At 39.9% G+C, this 23,999-nt stretch overlaps 1 protein-coding gene across 1 annotated transcript in view; it reads left to right on the top strand.

Moving 5' to 3' along the window:
* Positions 1–23,999, top strand: part of NUP210 (nucleoporin 210) — a 168,472-nt gene that overhangs the window by 84,713 nt on the left and 59,760 nt on the right. The window contains exons 12-18 of the mRNA XM_044676266.1: positions 1,681–1,826; positions 8,321–8,542; positions 10,366–10,539; positions 15,539–15,731; positions 15,973–16,079; positions 21,077–21,181; positions 21,288–21,389. Coding sequence (XP_044532201.1) covers positions 1,681–1,826; positions 8,321–8,542; positions 10,366–10,539; positions 15,539–15,731; positions 15,973–16,079; positions 21,077–21,181; positions 21,288–21,389 — 1,049 coding nt within the window. The remainder of the gene's footprint in view (positions 1–1,680; positions 1,827–8,320; positions 8,543–10,365; positions 10,540–15,538; positions 15,732–15,972; positions 16,080–21,076; positions 21,182–21,287; positions 21,390–23,999) is intronic.

Here is a 23,999-nt window from a genome sequence, read left to right as displayed (position 1 = left end):
CATTGGACCATGAACTGTGCAAAGTTATTCTCTTTTCTTGGAAGACGCTACCTCTGCAAAACAATTTTAGAGCTTCCATTTTCCTATCTCCTACCTCAAAGTCACAGAGCATATACCTCCTTCCTGCCTTTAGCAAAGAAAGGATTGAGCATTCTGTTTTGTGTTTCCAATTGCTTGTAGAGCTGTTTTAATTTAGAATGACACGGAAAAACAACACCGTGTTTCTGAGGAACACAAGCAAACCATATTACTGTCTTTCCCTTGAGAATTGTACTGTGTGCTTGGTAAGCTGCCTAGGAGAAATCGAAATTTATTAAATTTAAATATCTCCAGGAAGGTAACCATTTTAGAATTGGAGACAGTATGTTATTGGGCAGGAGAGAGAATACTGTCATACCATGAACTTGAGATTTACATTTCAAGGGGAGTTTGCTTTTAATAGTCAGTGTAAGGTTGAGAGAAGGGGGTCTCTACATGCCGTAGGTGTTTGGGTTGAAATAAGAGCGGTGCAAAATTTCAAGGTTTCTAGAAAGACGAATTGTGGCTAGATTACTCCAGCAGGCCCATATCTCAAAATGGACATCAGTCAGTTTGCTGATTTTGGAAATTTCATCTTTATATTGTACCAAGACCCCTTTTTGTGTAACTTTAAATATCTAGGAGCCAGTATGAACCCTTAACTGAAAAAAAAATAGTATTGCACTTTAAAAAATGCTACATCAACAGAACTGTCATCATTGCTATTGTCATTGATGGAAGAAATAGTCACATCAATGAAATGATGACTGGAAATATCAAAGTAAATGGGGATGATTGTAAAATTGGGAAGTGCTTCATAATTATAAATTATTATTATCATTACTACCTACTGCTTAAATCAGATTGTCTAAGAATTCCTCTAGACCCCAAATAAAGACAGGCAAACCAGTGCTGGTTTCCATGCCTAATGAAAGCTGTGTCTTGGAAGTCTCTTGATAATTCCCAGCCTTGGAACCAAACACCCACCCAAATGAGTATGATTCCAGACCTCCTTAAATCTCTCACATTTACTCAACCTGGGGCCTGAGGCACGAATTTGGCTTCTCTAATATTCTAATCTTTACTCTCCTCTCCTCTCCTCTCCTCTCCTCTCCTGTCCTCTTCCCCCCACCCCATCTTTCCTTCTCTGTCTGTCTGTCTGTCTCTGTCTCTTCCTATCTTTCCCTCCCTCTCTGTCTGTCTGTCTGTCTGTCTGTCTGTCTGTCTGCATGGAATCTTTGGTTAGGAGGCACCACAGCTGAAATCTCTGTGCCAGGCCTAGTTTGAGCACATGTTTTCCCATTATAACTGCCTCTAGAATTAAGCAAGTAGATTTTGCTACTCTACTTTCTCTCCAGTTAGAGCAACATTTTCTTCGTGTTTTTTTTCTTGATAAGCATCACCTCCCATTTTCTTATCTATGCCCTGTTCTACATTCTTCTCCTATACTCTGGCATTAGGGAATTTCTGTTGTCATTCTTCACCATATTAATTTCTGCAGCCACAGGCAAAATTGCAACAAAACCAAAGTGTTTCTAAAGGAAATCTAATTGTGTTAAACCAGGAGATGTTTTGAGTCCCTCTTCCCTCCACAACATTCTTCTTCACCAAAGCTCTAATGAAAGATATGCTCTTAACTTTTGTGTTTGTTTTTTCTGGTAGGGAGGCTTAAGCCAGGGTCAGATTACTGCAGTGGTGTCCGGGTCAGAGCCGAAATCCAGGGATACACCACACTCCTCGTGAGTTATAAACATGGTCACATTCACCTGAGTGCCAAGATCACCATTGCTGCCTACCTCCCACTGAAGGTAAGCCCAACTTAACCATTAAACTGAGTTCTGCTAGGTGTCCATAGAGATTCAAGGGCAAATAACACCTAGTTTCTCTCCTTTATGAATCTATAGTCTAGTAGGCGAGGATGCAATCCAGACATAGACAAATAAACATATAACTATCACAGTTAACATTTTGTAATGCTTTTGTAATGCACAAGGTGCTGTCTTGTGAGTTCACAAATGCCCTGTCTCATTTGATCCTCATGAGAACCCTATGAATAGGTGCTATGACTACTCCCATTTCACAGATGAACTATCACCCACAGTCACATATTTTCTGAGGTAGGACTTCAACCCAGGTCTTCCTCACTCCAATCCTAGTGCTCTATCTGTTTCTCTATTCTCTCTATATATAACATAATGGAACATGATAAAGGCATAGGAAAAGTACAACTCTGAAGTGAAATCCAAAGGAGTAAAGCTCATTTCTAATGGGGGGGATCAAGGAAGACTTCATGGAGGAGAGGCACTCTATGGAGACTTGAATTGTACCTAGACCTAAAGCAAAAGCTGAGAGGTTCCCATCCTGGAAGAAGTGAGTCCAGACTTAAACCATAATATAATTAAGAAGCTATCACATTTATATATTACTATCATGTGAATCATTTCAGAGCATCACCACAAGGTGAACAGAGCAGATATTATCATCTCCTTTTGATAAATGGAGAAAATGAAGTACAGAGAAGAGTTAAATGATTTGCCATTACATAGTTAGATACAATTAGTGTCTTAAGCATTGACTGCATAGGAAAAGTTTAATCTGTATGTACATATACCATGACTATGCTTTCTTTTTAGAGTAAAACCTTTACTTGACCAAAACTGAAACTCTCCAGTGGAATGAGTTCCTTTTTAACCAATATCAAGGATTGTTTATTCATCTTAAAAAATTTAAAACAAAGCATGCACACACTTTTCCATGACATGTGAGCCCAGGATACATTTAACCCAGTTTCCTGTGTAGTATGGGATAGTAGTATTGGAATTGAAACCTCTGGATTCAAGTCTCATCTTTTCCACTTCCTGTCTGTATGTGATCTTGTACAAGTCACTTAATGCCTCTGAACCTCAGTTTCCTCATCTATAAAATGAGGGGCTTGGACTGGATGATCTTTAAGAGCCCTCCCAGCTCAAAATCTGTGATCTTATTAAGTTAGCTTGCCTATTTTGTGCATGTGTATGTGTATGTCAGGGTGTCTTCCCACCTTCTGTGCTTCATGTTCATTGTCTTTCCTCCTACATTTCTACCTATACTCTTTTATATTTTCTCCAATATCATGTAGTGAGAATTGATTCATTAAACTTTAGTAGTCCAAGATCCTTTCTGTTATTGAGAAAAGGAGATTAGAATTCCCTTCACCTCGTTCCAGTAGTCTACAAAGTCCACATAACTCTTCTCTTCCTCCCAAGGAAGATCACTCTTTGAGTTCCCTTGTATTGTCACTCCAGATGCCTCCCTTGTAACTTGTGTTCTGAATCTGCTAATGTAACAATTACTCCTCAAGAAAATAGTTGCTTCTTTTGTATTTGTATATAGATTTTGTTTTCCCTTGCATTCTTAGCAGTTACTTCAGAGTATCTTAGAGTTAGTATTGTTCCCAATTGTCTAATTTTACAAATAAGGAAACTGAGGCTTAGAAAGACAATGTAGCACAGTTAAGTCAGACAGGTAACAATGTCAGATTTAAGTGTGGAGCCTCTGACAGCAAATCTCATGTTCCCTCCACTATGCCATCAGGCAGCTTCAGTGTCCTTTATTGCTCTGATTAATTTGTCTCAGTCCCCAATGTCTGCTTCTGAATGGTTCTGCCTAGCACCCTAATGCCAGGTGAATTAATGCAAGCTGCACACAATAATTCTGTGATGTTTCCAGCCATGTGCATTAGGCATGACAGCCCAGGTGTAGAGTGGAGTCCTGACCCTGTACTATACAAGAAGATGACACAAATCATCCTCTGCCCAGTGACTGGGTGACAGACAATAGCCCCTGGTAGCAGAGACAAGCGTCTCCTTTCCAGATACACAGATGCATTCCTAAGCTCTTTGCCTAAGGAGAAGTGCCACCCAGAAGCCTGAAAGCTGCGGTCAGTCTGACCGGGACAGAAACTGGCCACATTAACCTTCTCTGTTGAAATCAGCTCATGAAATCAAAGATAGCAAGATGCCTGTGTTTCCTTTAGTTCCTCTCAGAGCAGCCCTTCCATCTGACTTCTTTCAAGTGGGAGCAGCAGCACCTAGACATCCTGCCACCTCATTAAACCTGACTGCTACCGACTAGAGAGGATTGAAAAGTTTACACAATCTCATAAATTCAATGTACCTAGAGGGAATGTCTGTCTAAATTCATGGAAAGTCTGGATTAGTGAATTTTTTTAAAAAAGGAAATGAGTCGTATCTGAGTCTAAATGTATACAGTGGCTTTAGCCAACAGTCTTTAATGAGTGGGTGTGAATAGTTTACAGTTAATAATATGAGGTATGACTTAAGGTAATGAGACTATCCTTTTTCAAATAAACAGACCAACATTTAAACATGTAAATAAGTGTGATTCCCTTTTAGAGTAGTCCCCTGTGGCATGATATCCACTTATTCCAATAAATCTTCATGAGGCTCAGATTATTTCTCTTTGGGAATTGCCTTCAGAGCTTCCCTTCAAATCTCTTTAAGTCTTCATTCTTTGATGTAGTAGATGAGTTTTTGAGAATCAGTCTAAACTTATGCAGAGTCAAATCCTATGAATAAAATGGATGATCCCAAGGAGTGATAGGGATTTGACAGTACTAAAATAAGAGTGAGCGAGTGAGAAACTTTCTTCAGGTGGGCAAAACAGAAGGGGACAGGAAAATGTCTAAAATATACATCTGCTCTTTGAAGGATGCCATGGTTGACTTGTCTTGAGTGTAAGATCAGCTAATAACAATGCAGGGATTTTGATTTTAAAAAATGAATTGTGATTATAATTTATTAAAACTAATTTAAAAAAAAAAAACAAAACCCTTCCTTTCCACCTTAGAATCAATACTGTTTATTAGTTCCAAGACAGAAGAGCAGTAAGGCTTAGGCAATGAGGGTTAAGTGACGTGCTCAGTCACATAGCTAAGAAGTATCTGAGGTCACATTTGCACCCAAGACCTCCTGTTTCTGGGCCTACCACTCTATTTTGTTGTTGTTGTTACTTGTAAATAAGTTTTGAAAACTTTCCATTAAAATTCCTTTGAATAGCAAGAGTCATTGACTACGTTGTAGCTTCCCACAGTGATATAGACACAGTTTATGTGTATAAGTTCAGATATTGTTTTTGAAAAGCCTCATTACTTTATAAGCACAATCCCATTAATTATCTGCAGACGGAGGCTCCTAAATTGGTCTCAGGAGTATTGGAATTGAAAAGAATTTCAATTCAATGTGGAAGTTGAAATAATTTTTTTTCTTCTTAGGTAGGTTAAACATTCTCCCTATGGTCTTGTTTACATTAATAATTTAATCAATATAAATTTTGTTTTCATTGAGCAGGCAAAGGTTAACTCCAGTAGGACTCATTTTTGTATGGAATCTGCTATGATACAATAGAATAAATGCCAGTCGGTCAACATGAATTTATTAAGCATTTACTATATGACAAGTACTACATTAAGGCAAAAGAACATGGTCTCTGTCCTCGGGGAGCTGATGTTCTAATGGGGGAGACAACCTGCAGATAACTATGTACCTACCAGATATATACAATGTAAATGGCGGTAGTTTTATAGGGAAGTGTGAGGTAAGGAGGGGGCAAACAATGTAGAAGACAGAGTTTAAACTGAGTCTTGAAGAAGACCAGGTTATCCACGAGAGCAGGAATAGGATTAATGAATGACAGCCACATCAGAAAAACTTCTTAACAGCAGTTGTCCAAAAGTAGGTAGTCTAAACAGAAGGTTTGGGGATCCCTGTTACAGCAGATCTTCAAGTAGAAATGGACTACTTATGAGGTATGTCGCATAAGGGATCTTTGTGAATGTCTGACTTAGACTAAGAGCACTTCTGAGGTCCCTTTTAGCCCTTAGCTTCTGTTATTACTCATTGAATGGACATGGTGAAATCAGAAGCTTTTGATTTGCAGTCATTCAGAATGATTTTGGCACTGTCCAGCACATACCTAGCTGGGGTAATGCGAAGAAGAAACCAAAAAATGACTTGGTTTCAGAGTTGCCTGTCTTTGTCTCCATTCCTCAGGAGATTATACTCTTTCTTTTTAATTGACTTATCCAGTACCCAGCACACATAGCGCCACCCACACAAGTCCCTGTTTTTTAGATATTTCTTCTGAATCTGATGATTACACTTTCAGAAAACAATGAAATAAACAGAGAAAGGAAGGGATACAGAAGAGGTAACAAACAAGCTGTTGTGGACGTGCTGTATGTAGAAATTCATTTTTAAGTGCAAATAATTGTAAATGTGTGTTTATTTGGTTCTGTTGAAAATTAAGTGCGTAATGCATTATTTAAAGATCAGAAAATAACAGTGTGGCAGGTCTAATTTGGAAGCTCTCTAGGCTGGAACTAAGAATTCAGGTAAATGTATAGTCAAGAAATTTAGATTCAGTTTTCTAGCTCAGTTACTCAAACTCTAGGTGACCTTGGCCAAGTAGATGACTTCTATGGCTCCTCCAACTCTAAATCTATGATCCTATAACCCCTCAGCATCATAACTTAATGTTAAAATCTGTAATATTGTATTTTTTTCAAAACACATAAACAGAAATTGCAGAGCTTAAAGGGACTTTGCAGAACATTTAGTCCAAACTTTGTAGGAAAGGAAACTGAAGCAAAGAGAAGTGAATTAGTTAATTTGACTTCCTATTTTGGCATTCTTTCCATTAACATCAGAAGTAACATTACTATTGGTTTGTTCAGTCATTTCTCATTCCAGTTCAATTGTGTCCAACTCTTTGTGACCCCATTTGGGATTTTCTTTTTTCTTAAATGTATTTATTTAATTAATTTAGAATATTTTCCCATGGTTACATAGGTCATGTTCTTTCCTTCCCCTCCTCCCTCCTGGAGCCAATGAGCAATTCCACTGTGTTTTACATGTATCATAGTTCAAAACCTATTTCCATATTATTAATATTTGAGTGTTCATTTAAAGTCAGCATCTCCAATCATATCCCCATCGAGCCATGTGATCAATCATGTTTTTCTTCTGCGTTTCTGCTCCCACAGTTCTTCCTGTGAATGTGGATAGCATTCTTTCTCATAAGTCCCTCAGAATTGTCCTGGATCATTGCATTGCTACTAGTAGTAGAGAAGTCCATTTGGGATTTTCTTGGCAAAGATACTGGAATGGTTTACCATGTCCTTCTTCAGCTCCTTTAACAGATGCGGAAACTGAAGCAAACAGTTAAATGACTTGCTCTGGGTCATATAGCTAGTAAGTGTCTGAGGCCAGATTAGAAGTCAGGAAACTGAGCTGCCCTGGGGCAATATTCCTAACCTTCTAGCTTGTGGTGAAAGTCAGATAAAATAATTGATTTGAAAGTACTCTCTGAATTGTAAAATACCAAACCAACACAAGGAATTATTATTTTTTAGCTATATCTTTCTTGGTCCTCTTGGGCTTACTGCCAAATACTTAATGGTGTATAAGTAAACACTTGGATGAAGGAAGGGAACTCATTATTTATAGGAGCCTTTTGGTAGATGCATGGCTAAAGTCACTGCAGTGGGAGTCAGGAGACCTGAGCTCCCATCCTGCTTTTTGCCATTGACTTGTGTAACACTGGCAGATAACTTCCACAAGCTTCAATGACTACCTGTGTATAACAGAGATGGTGTTAAGTATAATAATAATAACAATAGCAAAACTGAAATAACTAGCATTTATGCAGAGCTTGAAGGTTTGCAAACCACTACAAATATCTCATTTTATCCACATAATACCCTTGGGAAGTAGATGTTTTTACTTTCCTCACAGGGCTGTAGCTCATGCATGAGAGTCTTGGGACAAAGAGGGCCTACGTTACCTTCTTTGTGAATAAAATCTCTATTGAGAATTGCCTAGGGAAAAAATTGTTCTGTTCTGCATGATATTTTACCCCTTATAAACACTGGCTACACAATAAAAGGAAACATTTATGGAATTTCCTAGTACCCTACTTTGAGAGCCCCCATCTCATCCCCAAAGTTTTCCACCTCCTTTAGTTCTTCATCTGTAAAATGATGGGATTCCTTTTATAGTTCCTTCTGATTCTAGAGCCTGCGATCTTTACAAGTCAGCAGATAGGTAGAATGGTTATGTTACTTTATTTTGTAGATAAAGAAATTTAGGCATAGAAAGTTGTGATTTACCTGTGGTCCCATAGCTAGTGAATTGACAAGCTAGGATTTGCATTCAGGTAACCTGACTCTTCATTATTCACTCTTGCCTCCATACCTCCCTATCTTCCCCATAAAAATGTCTGGTCATTTTCTTTTCCTTTTCAGACTATTGATCCTTCTTCTGTGGCTCTGGTAACTCTGGGTTCTTCCAAAGAGATGTTATTTGAAGGGGGCCCTAAGCCCTGGGTCCTAGAGCCTTCAAAATTCTTCCGAAACATCACCTCAGAAGACCCTGAGAGCATTGGTCTATCCCTGTTTGGTCCTCCTGCATCCCGGAACTACCTGCAACATTGGATCCGAGTGACCTGTAAATCCTTGGGAGAGCAGGTAAGTGATAGGACAGAGGTCAGGAGAGTCTTGAAGGGGAAGCATAGAAAAGACTGAGATAGTACCCAAGATTCTCTTAGAGGATATCAATCAATACAATTGACTGGCAGAACCAGGACACTGGTAGTTTGGCTGTAGCCTCCACCCTTTCTTCCTTTGAGACATTCATGTAGGCTTTCCCATATACCTCACCAGGTCTTCTTTCCCTGGGTAGCATTTGTACTACTGACTTTTCTCACTAGCTATTCCCTCTCCTTCAAATCCCTCTGAAAAAATTTACACAGCTATCCAATTAGAAGGGATCTGATGAACTAATTCAGACTGAGTAGCAGTCAGTAGAAGCAAACCACCTACAACATTAATAGAACATAAAAAGCCAGAGTTGGAAAAGAACTTAGAATATAGAATGTCAGAGCCAGAATGGTCCTTAGGACATAGAATATCAGAGTGGGGAGGAACCAATTAGTTCCTTTAATTAAATGTTTTTTTCTCTTCTAAGAAGGAATTACTAGTGAAAAAGTAGCAAAAAGCTACCATCTTCCATTTCACAGTGTTTTTTTGCTGGATTTATTGATTTGGGGGGGCGGTGGGGACTTGACCTATGAATCATGGCATGGTATATGGAACACCCAGTGAGGAAACTATCTCTGCCAGTACAACTCAGTTATCATTGACTTTGGAATCAGGATCCATTTACAAAGCCCACTTTCTGGTTCTTACTTCCTTTGTGCCTTGAGAAAATTACTTATAACCTCCCTAGGCTTCAGTTCTCTTATCTGTAAAATGAGGGGGGGGGTGGACTAGGTAAAATCAAAATCACTTCCAGCCCTAGGTTTATATCCCATGACCCTATAATCCTGCTCCAAAAGTTGTAGTCCTTGAGAGTTTCTAGGACTCTGATCCTTCAGTATTTATCAGAGCTGGGACTTGTACCCAGCTTTTCCTGGTACTGGCACTGATTCTCTTTCTTCTAAAGTCATGATGCCTCTAATCATGAGAGATTAGTTATCAGTTGAATCATTTTTTGTTATGGTTTGAATTACCCACACATATACAAAACACACACATGAGAGATTATCTGTGAAGCGATATGGCACAATGGGTAAATGAAATGGACTTGGGAATGAAAAGACTTGAATTTGAGTCATAGCCCTGCTGCTTTCTTTAATTGTAACTGTGGACAAGCTACATAACTTTTCAGAGGCTCATTTTCCTCATCTGTAAAATAAGGTTGGGCAAAATGACTTCTAATGTTCCTTCTAGCTCTAATATAATATAATTTATGACCTCTGGTCTATGACTCCCAGACCATTATTTTATCTTTCTGAATTTTCCCTGTTCTATCTTTAAATAGTACCAGTTCTAAATACTTCCATATAGGTCCTATGTCCTAGCCTCTTCTAATGATCTCCTGTGTGTCCTCTGTACTCTTACCTTTTTTTCATGCTATAACTTATATCTATATTTCATTTTTTATGTCTGCCTTTTCAAATCTGTTTAAATTCTCATTAAAAACCTGTGAACTTGTGAATATGGTAATACAACCTTGAATTTTTATAGTGACTTTTTTTGTCTGAGAAGCTCAAAATGTCTCACCCATATTAATTTATCTGTCTTCACAGCATCCCTCAGGGTTAGGTAGCAGACAGATAATCATCATTCCCATTTTATAGGTGGGAAAATAGAGACAGAACAGAATGCTTAAATAACGTGCTGAGGGTCATGGAATGAGTGAGAACTGGAAAGGGAAAGGAACTCAGCTGTCCTCTGTCAGTCTGTTACTTTTCCTTCTTGGTGATATTCTTTCCATGGGTTTCATACAGGTCATCGCTCTCACAGTTGGAAACAAGCCCAGTGTCACTAACCCCTTCCCAGCCACAGAGCCAGCCGTGGTGAAGTTTATCTGTGCTCCACCTTCAAGACTCACCCTTACACCTGTTTACACTAGTCCTCAGCTAGATCTATCCTGCCCTTTGATGCAGCAGAACAAACAAGTGGTAAGTGTGAGCCAAGACCAAAGGTATTATGGGAAAGTAGATAATCGTGTGAAGGACACTCTCAGAATGAACCATATATTTCTGACAAATCATTGTTGGCTTCTAAGAAACAAATCATGTTCCTAGAAGGACTATAGGACTCTGGAAACTCACTTCTGAGTGTTGACAAGTAGGGTTATAAGTATTAGGCATCCATAGGCCAAGCTTCAGAAGGTGGACATGTCCATAAAGGAGAAAATCAGTAAGATAGAGAGGCTAGCCATTGTATTCATGAAATCCTGAAATATCAGAACTAGATAGAAGTTTAGAGGTGGAATATTGTAGTTAGCTCTCAATTTCTTAATGGGGAAACTGAAGCTAAGAGAGTGGATATGACTTTTTTTCATAAAGTAGAATCTTCAGAGTTCTCCAACCAGAATTAATTCAGAACCAACAGAAAGAAAGGGGAAGAATGCCATAGGGAAGTTAGAAGAAATTGATACCTAGTGAGGAACAAAGCCAGTTAATCAGGAAGATATTGGTGGGGATGGGAGGTCATACTATGATGAGGAAAGGAAAATTGAAATCCAATTGTCTAGACCAATTAGACCAAATAATATGAATTTGACTGACTTTAACTCAGACCTTTATTTTCAGGATATTTGAACCCTGAAAAAACATTATTATAAAATACTGTTAAGCACTTTTCTTCTGCAGATTTGAGGCTCAGAAATGTGTACTTCACATTGTTGACTCTGTGAACTCCTCTTAATGTATTCCACTTCCTCATGAATATCCCCAAAGGGCTGCATTTCATAGAAAGTTTGTTCTTCCTCCTAGTAGACAGAAATACACAGAAAAATGTGCGCATGTGCACATGCGCAATACTTTGTCCAGCCCATGAATCTATCTCTTATGATGATATTTTGTGAAAAGGCATGGCTGACTTCTTCCTACGAAACACAAAATGGTAGATGACATTGTTGCTTCAGAAGGAGGTGGGGGACACCCTTGAGGTTGGAGGTAGAGGTAGGTTCTGCATTGACTTGAAGTTGAGGTTGAGGCCAAGTCAAGGCTATGAGGCCTGGGGAAAGGCCAAAGGCAAGGAGTGAGTTCCTGTAGTTATACCGGGCCATCTAGTTCAGAATATAAAGATCAAAACCTTGGCAGAGATCCATTTTTCCTACCTTCTCATCCAGGAGTCTGAGGTCACCCCCCCCCCCTGAAAGATTAGATTCTAAGAGTGTAGGGGTAGAGGGTTGGGGTGGGGAATAAGGTATGAGAAGTCTGGAATACCAAATACCAAGCCCAAAATTTTATATTTGATCTTGGAGGTAATAAAGATGACAAACTCTGTGCTTTAGGATAATCAGTTTGACAGCTGAGTGGAGGCTGGACTGTATGAGGGAGAGAGGTTCTAAAGATCATGCCTATTCAGAAATAGAGTAGATTGGGTTGGCTTATCAGATTCAAGGCTATTGTGACCATTAGTGACTATAATGGTCACACCATCTTGGGTGTCAGTGTTCCAAGGAAGTGGCTACAGTTGTTTGTGGTGCTCTTCTCCTGGCCAAACTGTCTCTCATTCCTGTAGACACAAGACTGTCAAGCATCACACAGTACTCAGCAAGGTCCCTGGCCCTTGTGGATCAGTTCTGATAGGTCTGATCCTTGCCCCTAAAGGTACTAGTATTGTCTCAGTAGCTAATGCTAATGGCTGGAATTGATGACTGCTACACTTCTACTAGGGGTGATAGTGTCTCTCTGCACAACTTTTCTAAAACAATTTTTGACATCTCAAAAACCTACAGCTCCCAAATTCCAAACCTATGAAGGAGATTCAGGAATTCACCAACCATCTTGTAAAGACTCATGCTCAAGTGCCTATCCAGAGAGCCTAGGCAGCAGCTATGATTACCACAGAAATATTTTTGCATGACCAGAGAATAAAGTGAACTATTCCAGGAAGGAAGGGAGAGGGGAAGTAAAGGAGAAAAGAAAAAAAGGGAAGAGGAGGGGAGGAAAGGAAGGGCTGGTTACCCTCCTATTAGAGGCTGAAGTTATCAGTCTCTAGTTCCTCTTAATAACTTAATGAATCTGCCATTCATCCCTGCCTGTTTTGCAGATGTTTAAATTAAATGAAATAATATCTGTGAACATCTTTGTAACCATATAGAAAAGTTAGCTATTGCTGTTATGATTATTGCTATTGTTTTTCTGACCTGAATATACTATTTCTTGGAATAATGAGCGCCATCACTTTACTCCCTACTGGGTAAAGTAGAGTAGCCTTTTATTATATCTAAATTTACCTTTATCAGATTCCAGGAGGACCCCCACAGTTCTAGCATCTGGGATTTTGTGAAGTCACATTTCACTCTCTCCATCCTTTTCATGATTTATTGACCACAATCACACCTGCTGGGATTTAGCTGTTTTATCCCCTGTAGTCCTAGGGATTGATTGTTTAGATTCTGCCTCCCTTAGGGATTAATAGCTCAGTGAGATATAAGTCAAGGTAAAATATAGATGGTTTAGTGTCTTTGGCTCCATTGTTTATCCAGACTCTGAATGTAGAGGGGTGTGTGTCCCCAAAACAAATAAAAATAGAGTAATGGGTGGTGTGTGTGTCTCCAGGAGCTATACAGAGCCTCTTCAGAGTAGATCCTTAGGGTTAACATTGTGTTTTTACACTAGCTTTGAACTGTCCATGGTAGCATGTCCTCATATTTTCATGTTTATAGAATGGCTGTCTTACTCAGGTGAGAGTCAGACTTAAGTGTACAGCCTTTGATGGGCTAGTGGTAATGTGTCATAGATATTTCCAGGCAGTAACATACCAGAGAGGCAGAATTGTCATGTGATCAATCAATCTTAAGTCAGTAGCCCTGAGCCACTCTGGCATTACTCTTGCAATTTATAATCTCATTAGGTGTCCTTGGGTGAGGGGGGATATATCTCCTCTGTCCTATGTGCAACATTACTTTAATTTTATATTTCTCTGAATCCAAAGGCTTCCAAGGAAGTATTTTCTAAGTAAATAATTGGTGAAGTGAGATGCTAGGATGGAAGAGACTAGATCATATTAGACAGTTGAGTTTCTTAGTAGAAATTGGCTCTGATTAGCCTTGTATAGTCTTAAGCATGGGGCATAATGAGGATATGGAATTGAGCAGATATAGACATGACCTGCCTGGGAAGTAGCTACTTTTCTTTCCTAAGGAGAGTAAATATGCATGCCTGGTGAATAGGAGAGAAAGTTAATGCCATTGATTTTCTTTTTCCATAGTATCACGTGAGCAACAAGGACTTGAGATGATAAATTTTCTCCCATTACACTAGGACCTCAGTAGGGCACAGATGATGCTACTGACCAGTCATTAGTCAGGCATGCACTTGGTGTTCTTCTTCCACTGCCTATTGATGAAGCAGTGTATTTTTATGGAAAACCTTCAGTGTGATCAGCTTTGTGCCAGGCACTGTGGGGGAGAGGTGAGAAGGGATGATGATGCAGTCCAAGCCTTCAAAAGACTTGCAGTCTGATTCGCAAAGGCAAGAAATCCATATATGAAATAATTAGAGAACAGTGTGGGACAGTGTATGACCACGTGATTTGGAACAGGCAGAGGACAAAAGGAGTCCAGGGGCAGAAGAGATCATTTTTGGCAGCACCTTTTAGGGAGATCATTGATAAATAAGAGAGCATTTAGAAAAGGACAGCCAGAATGGTTAGGGAATTGGAGACCCTGATATATAAGAATTGTTTGAGGGAATTCAGATAGTTAAACTTGGAATAGAAAAGATGCAACAGTGGTCTCCAGGTATTTGTGGGGCCTTCATGTGGAAGAGAGATTAGGCTTATTCTGCTTGGTTTCCAAAGGATGTAACTAATAATTTTCTCTAGCAATTACAGTCAGATTAAGGCTCAGTATAGTAAGAACTTTGTAACATTTGCATATATTTATAAGTAGACTCAGCTCCCACAGGAAGCAGTGGTTTTGCTATCTCTAGAGTTCTTCAAATGAAGACTCTCCTTATCAAGGCTATTATAGAGAGGACCCTTGATAAGGTATAGATTATACTAGATGGCCACCGAAGTCTCTTCCAACTCTGAGGTTCTATGATTAGAGACTGGAGCAATTGTAGAAAACAGGATTTTAGTTTGGGTCCTGAAGATAAGTAGAATTTGGATGAGAGTGGAAAGAAGGTAGGACAATGAAAAGACTAAGTTAACTGGACCAGTAAAAATATAGAGTAGGATATGTAGAAGTAGAATTCAAAGGTTGGACAACAATGGAATGTCACTTTGAACCACTCCCTTTTCCATTCCTGGTACCTCTTGTGATCAGTGGCACCCATTTCCAAAATGGCTAGTTTGTCTTGTGTTTGATGTATAGTGTGGGATGTGTAGTTCATTAGAGGATCACAGAATGCCAGAATTGGAAGGAACCTCAGAGGCCATCTAATCCCATCCATTCTGTTTTTAAACCCTTACCTTCCATCTTAGAATCAATATTGTGTATTGCTTCCAAGGCAGAAGAGCAGTGAGGGCAATGGGGGTTATGTGACTAGCCAGGACCACATAGCTATGAAATTGTCTAAGGCCAGATTTGAACCCAGAAACCCAGGGAATCTCTGGGCCTATCTATCCACTGAATCACTAGCTGCCCCCACTCCCAGACATTCTTAAACAAGAATGCCTTCAATAACATACCCCACAGATAGTCATCCAAAATTTCTTTGGAGACCTTCAATAAAGGGAGTACCCACTACTTCCTAATTCCATTTTGGGGCAACTCAGATTGTTGGGAAATTGTTGCTTCCCTTTACACCATACCTCTATCTGCCTCTTCTGCAACTTGTACCAGTTTTTGTCAGTCCTGCCTTTTATAGCCAAACAGATTGGATACAACTAAACCTGTGATAAAAGTGGCATTTGCATTACACTCTGGTCACAGGGACCAGTGCATGTCTCTCCAAGATGCAGAATGTGTTCAAGGATTTGATGTTTTCCTCATAGGTGCCTGTTTCCAATTATCGAAACCCTGACTTAGACTTGGCTGCTTATGATCAACAAGGCCGTCGATTTGACAACTTCAGTTCCTTAAACATCAAATGGGAGTCCACTAAGGCCTCTCTGGCCAGCATTGAACCCAGCTTGCCAATGCAGCTGATACTGAAAGATGATGGCAGTGGCCAAAAGAAGCTTCATGGTAAGGATCTGTTGTGGATTATGAGTTGTTTTATGGGGGAGAGGGAGAGGAGGGCGAGGTATAGTTTAGTATCATGACCTAGAGAATTCTTTCTTTCATTTATAGTAGTATTGAGAAAACCACAATAAAGGATTTAAAAAAATTTCCTTTGGGTATAAATAGTTGACTTCATTTTCAAGATGAAGCTAAGGGTTGTTACCCTGGAGCCTCTTCTTTAATGTTTCTCTTTTTCTTATTTCAGGCTTGCAGACTGTCTCAGTTTACCATGAATCAGGAACTACTGCAATTTCTGCCACAGCTGCTGGCTACCATCATTCTCATCTCAGTGCAGCCAAAATACAACTACCGGTACTTTCTCAGGGAGAGGGACCTGGGATGGTGTGGGAAGGAGGGAACAAAGGTCAGGGAACCATCCACTTATCTTTTGCTCTCTATTTGATTCCTAACCTGTATCTTTGTTTCCTGAGCTTCAAAGGTTCAGAGCATTTGAGAAGCCAGGAATGTTTTCATTCTCATTTAGGTTATATCTCAAATGTTTTCTAAATAGCCATTATATACTTATCTCTGTGCCTGGTACCATGAGAGAAACCAGAATAGGGAGTTCACAGGTTCCCAGATCTGGAGCTGAAAGGGAGGGACCTTAGAAATCAGCTAGACTATCACCACCATTCCACTACCTTCTTTTATAGAAGAGGAAGTGGAGACCAGAAACTACTTGGCCCAAGATCACACCATAGAAGGTGAAATTTGAATCCAGGTCCTTGGAGTCCAGAGGCAATGCTATGTCCTCTGTACAATGCTTCCTTGAAAGCATAAAGGTAATCTCTTTTTAGGTATATAAATATAAATATAAATACCATATTTGAAATAGATAGCAATGTAAACATGTTGTGGTTAAGAGCTAGGACAAAGGAGATTGTTAGAAGAAGTCACCACCCTCTTTAGACCTACAGTCATCTTTGCTTGACCAGAGTGAATCAGAAAAGGCTTCATGAAAATTTTGACCCTTGAGTTTGTCCCTAAATGATATATAGGATTGAAATAGGTTGAGAGGTAGAAGGAAATTTTCAGAGCGGAACAACAGTATGAGAAATGACCTGAAGAAATAAAAGTGGTGTACCTGGGGGCAAGTAAAAAGATCAGGTGGCTGAAACCTAGCTTATGTGGGGAATAGTTTGAAATTAAGTCAGGTCAGATCATGGAGAGCCTGAAATGCTAAACAGAAGAGTCAGGACCTGATCCTCTAGGTAATGGGGAGCCTTTATTGGTTCTTGAGCTAAGAAATGATGTCATAAAAGTAAGCTAAGCCCTCTGGGTAGCATTTGTTGGAGGGACCAGCTCATTATCCTTTGTTGCTAGGTCATTGCCCTGTTTCCATTCCTCTATCTGGAGGGTGCTTGCTGCTGGGACACTGAGGGAACAGACTTGTATCTTGTTTAGTTATGCAGCATCTGGTGTATTGATTTGTTTGTTTCTCTTTCTGGGACTGGAGCCCTGCCAACCATTGTGTCCAGAGGAAGCTACCATGTGCTTGGCACGGCCACCCTGGGGGAAAAGTAGAATATTTGTGACTGTCACCAGACGGAGCAGTGCTGTCCAACCCAACACTTCCCAGTGATGCACCTGACCCAGATCCTCTAAACTTTCCATGCCCTCCCAGAACACGTCTTGTCAGACATGGTCATTCTTGGCATAGGTCTACAGGGTTCACATGAGTGAGCCTTTCCTTAACCCACACTAGCAGGCTCCAGAACAGCAATCAAAGGACCAACAAACATTTATTTAGTATCTTCTATGTGCCATGAAGAAACATGGACTGGCTTAGCCTGTCATTGCATTCTCTTTTTGTAAATCCAGAATGAAAATGAAACAATCCTTGTCCTCAAGAAGTTTGCATTCTTCTGTGTGTGTGACACAGATAAGTATATATATAAACAAATAAGTGTTTATACAGAGAATGCATACTCCAAAAAGCACATGGTTTTTTGGGGGGAGGGGAGACACTAGGAGCTGGTCATACATCTCCACCGATGGAGAGCGGAGAAGAGTGTTCCATATTCTCAGTCATGTATTCATTTACTGAGTAGCTACAATACGTGTGCTATTGCCCTACAATATACTGGGGAATGGAGGAAGCCATGAGGAGAGGCAACAGGGCCATAAAAGAAGAAAACTAACCCTAACCCAGAAGCTTATAGCTCAGTTGTAGAGAACACATCAAACTGTTGAGACATGAGGCAGGATGTTTTGTGACTAAATGTTTCACTTATTAGTGAAACATTTTTTTTGGGGGGGGTCAAAGAAGGAGAATAATAACAGATAGCTAACATTTATATAGTGCTCTAAAGATTGCAAAGCACTTGAGCAATATCTTTTTTATCCTCACAATAGCCCTAGGAAGTGCTATTATTATTTCCATTTTATAGAGAAGGAAACTGAGGCAGACAACAGTAAATGGATTTGCCCAACATTGAGCTTCTTATAAGTATCTTGATTTGAACTTGGATCGTTCTGACTCCAAGCCCCATACTCCATCCACTAGACCAGTGATGGGCAAACTTTTTAAAGATGGGGCCAAAGGAAAGGAAATGCTCATCTGTCAGTCTGTTTCTAAGGCAACTCTTTCCAAGTTTCATTGTATTGTATCCTACTCATTGTATTCGTCAGATTAGGAATAATGTCCCGCAGCTGCATAGAACATTTCAGGGGGCTGCATCTGGCCCGCAGGCTGTAGTTTGCCCGTCACTACACTAGACCATTTAGTGACCATACAAGAAAAATAATTTGGTAGGCTGGTTTTCTCAGAAAAAAATGAGACCAGAGTGGGTTGAAATTGTACAGTTAATTTCAACGCAATTCAGGAAGCATTTATTAAATGCCTATAATATGCTTGGTACTATGGTAGATATTGGGGATACAGAAGCAAAAATGAAAACAACATCTGCTTAAAAAGAGTTAAAATTCTTTTAGGTAAGAGCAACATGTTTACAGGATAAGATGAAAATATGGGAGGACAGGGACAGGAGCCATGATTTCATTTAGTCTCGGTATCTTTCAGGGGAAGAAATTTCCTCTGCCAATGCAAGTCAGCACCTTCTCTGCAACTTAGTCCTAGAGAATTGATTGGATCACTGAAAGGGTAAGCCCAGGGTAAATACAGAGTACTCTTTGCTGGCAATATTTTGTAGGGAGAAATCTGGAAAGGCCAAAGGCCATGTTCAAACTGAGATTTGATTGGAGTTAGTGATTCTCAGAAGCCATCTTGAATGCCTGGATGAGAGAATACGGACTTTATCTTGGGATTAGTGGATTAATTTTGACAGAGAATGACATGGTGAAAGTGGTTTTACAGAAATATTAATCTGGTAGTGATAGGAAGGATAAAAGTGACTGGAGGCAATAAGGTAAGTTTGGAGGCTAATACATTATCTAATTAGGAGAGGATAAGAGCCTGAATATGGAGAGGAAGGATAAGAGGGCATAGTGGTCATTAGAGCTTGTAGGAATGGTATATTTTGTCCACAGTCTAATAGACACTATTCATTATCTACTGTCTGTCTTCTTCTCTCACAAGCCTCTCTCTATAGCACGACTACATATAAATTTTTTCTAATACCAACACTGACCTCCACATACAGTAACAGAAGAGAGGCTGAGGATAGCGCATTTTGCTTTTGGTCCCGCTGCCTGGTCAGCATTAGGCCTGGAGCCCAGACCTCACCAGCCAACCACTTCATTTCAGTTCTATGCAAGAGACTGACTTAGCCTGTAGTTGCATTTCCTTTTGTTAGTCCAGCCAGAGTGAAATTATAGCTCAAAAGGGACAGCCTGACAGTGGCAAGAGACCCAACATCTGCTCACAAACACAGGTCCTGTGGGACAGACTTCTAGTTTGACTTGACTACTGAAATATCAATGCTGCTGTTGGTCGCCTGTGCCCCATTCATGGCAGGGTGAATCCTAGAAGGAAGGTGAGGTCATGATGGAAAGAGTCTTCAGTGTGAGGGGAAAAGAACGCTCTATGTCCCTCACCTTCCCTTTTTATCTTCTTCCTCCCTAGCCCTGGTCCATCTCAGAACCTATTTGGGACAGCTGCTGGGAGTCTTCTATTTTCTTACGTTCCCCTGATCCAGGCTGTCCCCAAATCCCTCCTGGATGGCCGGGCAAGAAGAACATTGTTTCTGGGAGCATCTTGCCCTTTTGCCTTCTCCTTCACCTGGGCTGCTTGATAGAACTCCATTCCTTACAATGAGATGGAGGACTAGCATCAATTATCAATTGCCCCATCCCCTGCCTTCTTAAGGTCCTTCTGGCCCTCCTATCTGCCTTATCTCTAGGTACCACAGTCCCCTGGTGATATCATATTACTACTTACATAACTTAAGGACCTCTTGATCTTGCCACCTGCCCCACCCTTGTATCTTTAGGACTTCCAGAGCTTTCTGTCTGTCCTGAAGTCAGACTTTCTTTTAAGTATTGTCTATACCATCTAATAATACTGCCTCTTTAGGGCTTCTTTTAGCTCGACTTAGAACAAGGACTGTCACATGTTTCCTATGTACATCTTCAGCACTTAGCACAGAGCTTGGAATGTAGTAAATATTTAGTAAGTTGCTTTTTTCTTTATTAATTAAATTCAGGTGTATTAGGTAGGAACGCACCCATAATCTTTAGGATATAATAGGCCATCCATAAAGTGGGAAGGCAGTTTGATGGTACAGAAGGCTGGACTGGAGACCCAGAAAGGCTTGGATTTCAATTCCATCTCTTTCACTGACTAGCTGGGTGATTTGAGTGAAGTCACTTAATTTCTCTGAGACTCAGTTTCCTCATCTGTAATATGGAGAAAATCATGCTTACCCAACTTCACTATCACATCACAGTAATACTATGAGGAAAGTACTTTGTAAACCCCAAAGTGCTATATAAGTGTGGATTATTAGTAGACCATCAATATGGAGTGCACAAGAGAGAAAATAAAAAATCGAAGCAAATAATCCTGCATCTGAAGCTTGAAGGGACCTCAGAGTTCAAAATAGTTTAGCCCCCGATTTTATAGATAGGACAACAAAAACTCAGGGTCAATGAATGACTTGCCCAAAGTAGTTGAACCAAGGATCTCAGATTCCACAGCTCATGCCCTTTGGACTAAATCGAATTGCATTTGGGCCCCTTAAACTCCTCTTTGGGAGTGACTATCAAGTTGATAGAACTGTCCTTTGGCATACAGAGTATGCCCTACAGTCCTGGTTATCATTTCTGGTTTCATGCCCCATTAAAACTTAGAGCCTATTTCTTCCTGACCGTTTCCTTCTGCATTTCATGAGTCATTTTCACCTTTTCAGTATGAACCTCTCATGCCTGTCTCAACAACCATTGAGCTGATTCTTGTGGAAGATGTGAAAGTGACACCCCATCATATAACTATCTACAACCATCCTAGTGTTCAGGTAAATGACCTTTCTTTTCTATCTACTCGTGTTTGCATGAAACCGGGGATCTGAGTAATGATTTAATCTCCTCTTCCTGATTCTCTCACGTGTCTTCATCAAACAGGCTGAACTCCTCATTAGAGAAGGCTCTGGGTACTTTTTCATCAACACCAGCATCACAAACATTGTCAAAGTGTCTTACCAAGAAGCTCGAGGCATTGCTACGGTAAGTGGAGGGAGTGTCTAATAAAGTCATTTTAATTCTTCTTGTGTAGTGATAATTAAATGGTTATGTGGATATGTTTAGAGAAGGCTATGACAGTCATACAATGCTAGAGTCAAAAGGGACCTTAGGGATCTTATCATCCCATTCCCCTGTTTTTATAGATAAAGACACATAGGGCCACAACAGGGAAGTGACTTAAGTAAGGTCACATAGTGTCAGAGATAGAACTAGAATCTGTCCCCTACAACTCCCAGTTCAATGTGCTTTCTACTGTCCTGAAAACTTTTCACTTTATATATGAGGATACTGGCTCCCACAGTAGTTAGGAATTGTCCCAAAGTATATATCTAGACTATTTGTTGTAAAGAACAGATAGATCCTTAGTAGAACGGGGGACCCTGCTCCCCTGAATGGAGTCCTTTGATCTTATTTTTCCTCTAGGCCACTTAATTAATTTTGTGATTTCTGCATTTATTTAGGAATCCTTCACTTAAAGATATTAAAGCAAATTAGAAGAGAAATTGTGATTGCCCTTCAGTTTCCACTGTTGATTTTTAATGTCCCTGACTTTAGAATGTGACTGTGGCTCCTATCTGCAGCCATGCCCTATTGATGGTGCCCATCACAGTTTTCCTGTTCTTCTCTGTGGAGAAACATTGGCCCAAATCCTGGTTGCTAATGGCTCCTCCTGCAACTGTCACCCATAAATCATAGCAAAGAATAACATTCATTCTGCTCTTTGAAACAAATGGTCATTGTTGAAAGGAAAATGTTGAGGTTTGGATAGGTTGGGGCTTGGGGAGCTTTCCCCTAAGTATTTTTTCTTCCTACTTTAAAAGCACATTCTGTAGCCTGTCTTCTCCCTGAGCAAATTAGCTTTCTTTTGCTGACCTCTTCTCATGAAAAGAAAAAGGCCAAAAAAAAAAAAGAGAGAGAGAGAGAATCCTAAATAATTCTGAAAGTGAGAAATCTGCCTTCTTTTTTATTTTCCTTAAGATGAAAAATAAAAAGTCTACCCAGTTAGCAACAAGGTATAAGTTTCAGACTGTTAGGGAAGTAGTTGGTATTATGATTACAAACAATAATAATAACAATAATAAGCATACAATAGATATTTGTTATTTGGTTGATTTCCAAATACTTTGTCATCCTTTGGACAGCTGGGTATAAAACTCTTGGCTCTTAGCTCTCTAGAAGGAACTGAGGAATCTGGCCTTTTGTCCAGGGAGTGAGAGATCTGAGTGATGGGGGCAATCTCAAAGAAGCACCCTGATCAACTTCTCTAAACAACATGTGAAACTTGATATATTGGCTAGTGGGTGTTTGTTGAGTAATGCTGGCTGGTGTCCTTGATCAGGATTCTTAGAAACTGGCTGAAGGGGAAAAACAACAAAGGGTTGTGTTGATTCATTGAGGAAAAACTTGATATAAGATAATAATCCCAAAAGAATACAGACTTTATATATTTAGAATGCTGGTCTTATAAAGAGAGGAAAGGTTTGTGAAATCCTATTTTGCTCTGAAATGACCATGAATGATTGATTCTGTACCTGTAGGAAAAGAGTTTTGCTTTGTTAATTCCTGGAGAGAACTAGCAGAGGGACTTGACCTCTCCAGGAAGCCTTGTTTTGCAGGAGAAATCGGTGAGGGGAGGAAGCAAGAGAAATCTTTGTTGGAGAAACATTTCATAGTGTCACTGAAAAGTAAGAAGCCGTGTTTTCATATCTTGGCCTGGGTACCCCAGATTTAAGCCAGTTCCTCTGAGGACTACCATTCAATTCTCCTAACGTTCAGGTAGATGACATAGTCAGTAAAGCTGCTAAGGAGGATTGTTGCTGGTAGAAGGACTGATTCTGGTAGTTAGTCGAAGAGGCTCCAACTTTAAAATGGAATATTAACTGAGGAGTTGGGTCCTGAGTGTGACTGGGAAGATATGCCTGTATCTTTCTTCCCAGCCATCCTAATGGCTCTCTATGAAGTGGAGGCAGATGCTAATTAAGTGGGAATGAGACTAATTAGCATTAGAAATTACAAAAGCCCATTTGGACACATTTAAAGTATCTGAAGATGAGATTCTTATGTTCTGTAACTTAGTCTGTACTCTTTACATTTATTTTTACTTTACTTTCTTTAATGCTAGTGAAATCATTTTAAAATATCTTCTCTCTTTAGGTAACTTAAGATGAAACTATGGGCATCTATGCTTAGGGTTAGGCTAAGGCAGGCAACAGTGGGTAAAATACAGAAGGGGCTTCCTTCCTTGGATTTTGGGTGTTCTCAGGAACAATTAAATTGTTAAAATAATTTTTCAGTTGTGTCTGACTCTTCATGACCCTATTTAGAGTTTTCTTGGCAAAGATACTAGAATGGTTGGCCATTTCCTTCTGTAGCTCATTTTACAGATAAGACACTGAGGCAAACAGGGTTAAGTGACTTGTGCAGGGACACACAGCTAATAAGTGTCTGAGGCCAGATTTGAACCCAGGAAGATGTCTTCCAGACTCCAAGCTCAGTGCTCTATCCACTGTGCCATCTAGTTGCCCAATCAAATTTCACAAAATATAAAGCATGAGTATGCACAGGTAAGAATCCAGTTGGCTGGATTCCTTT

The sequence above is a fragment of the Gracilinanus agilis genome, chromosome 1 (genome assembly GCF_016433145.1).
Source record: "Gracilinanus agilis isolate LMUSP501 chromosome 1, AgileGrace, whole genome shotgun sequence".
Taxonomy (NCBI): domain Eukaryota; kingdom Metazoa; phylum Chordata; class Mammalia; order Didelphimorphia; family Didelphidae; genus Gracilinanus; species Gracilinanus agilis.
The sequence above is the reverse complement of the archived record's forward strand: the minus strand, read 5'-3'. Positions and strand labels throughout refer to the sequence as shown.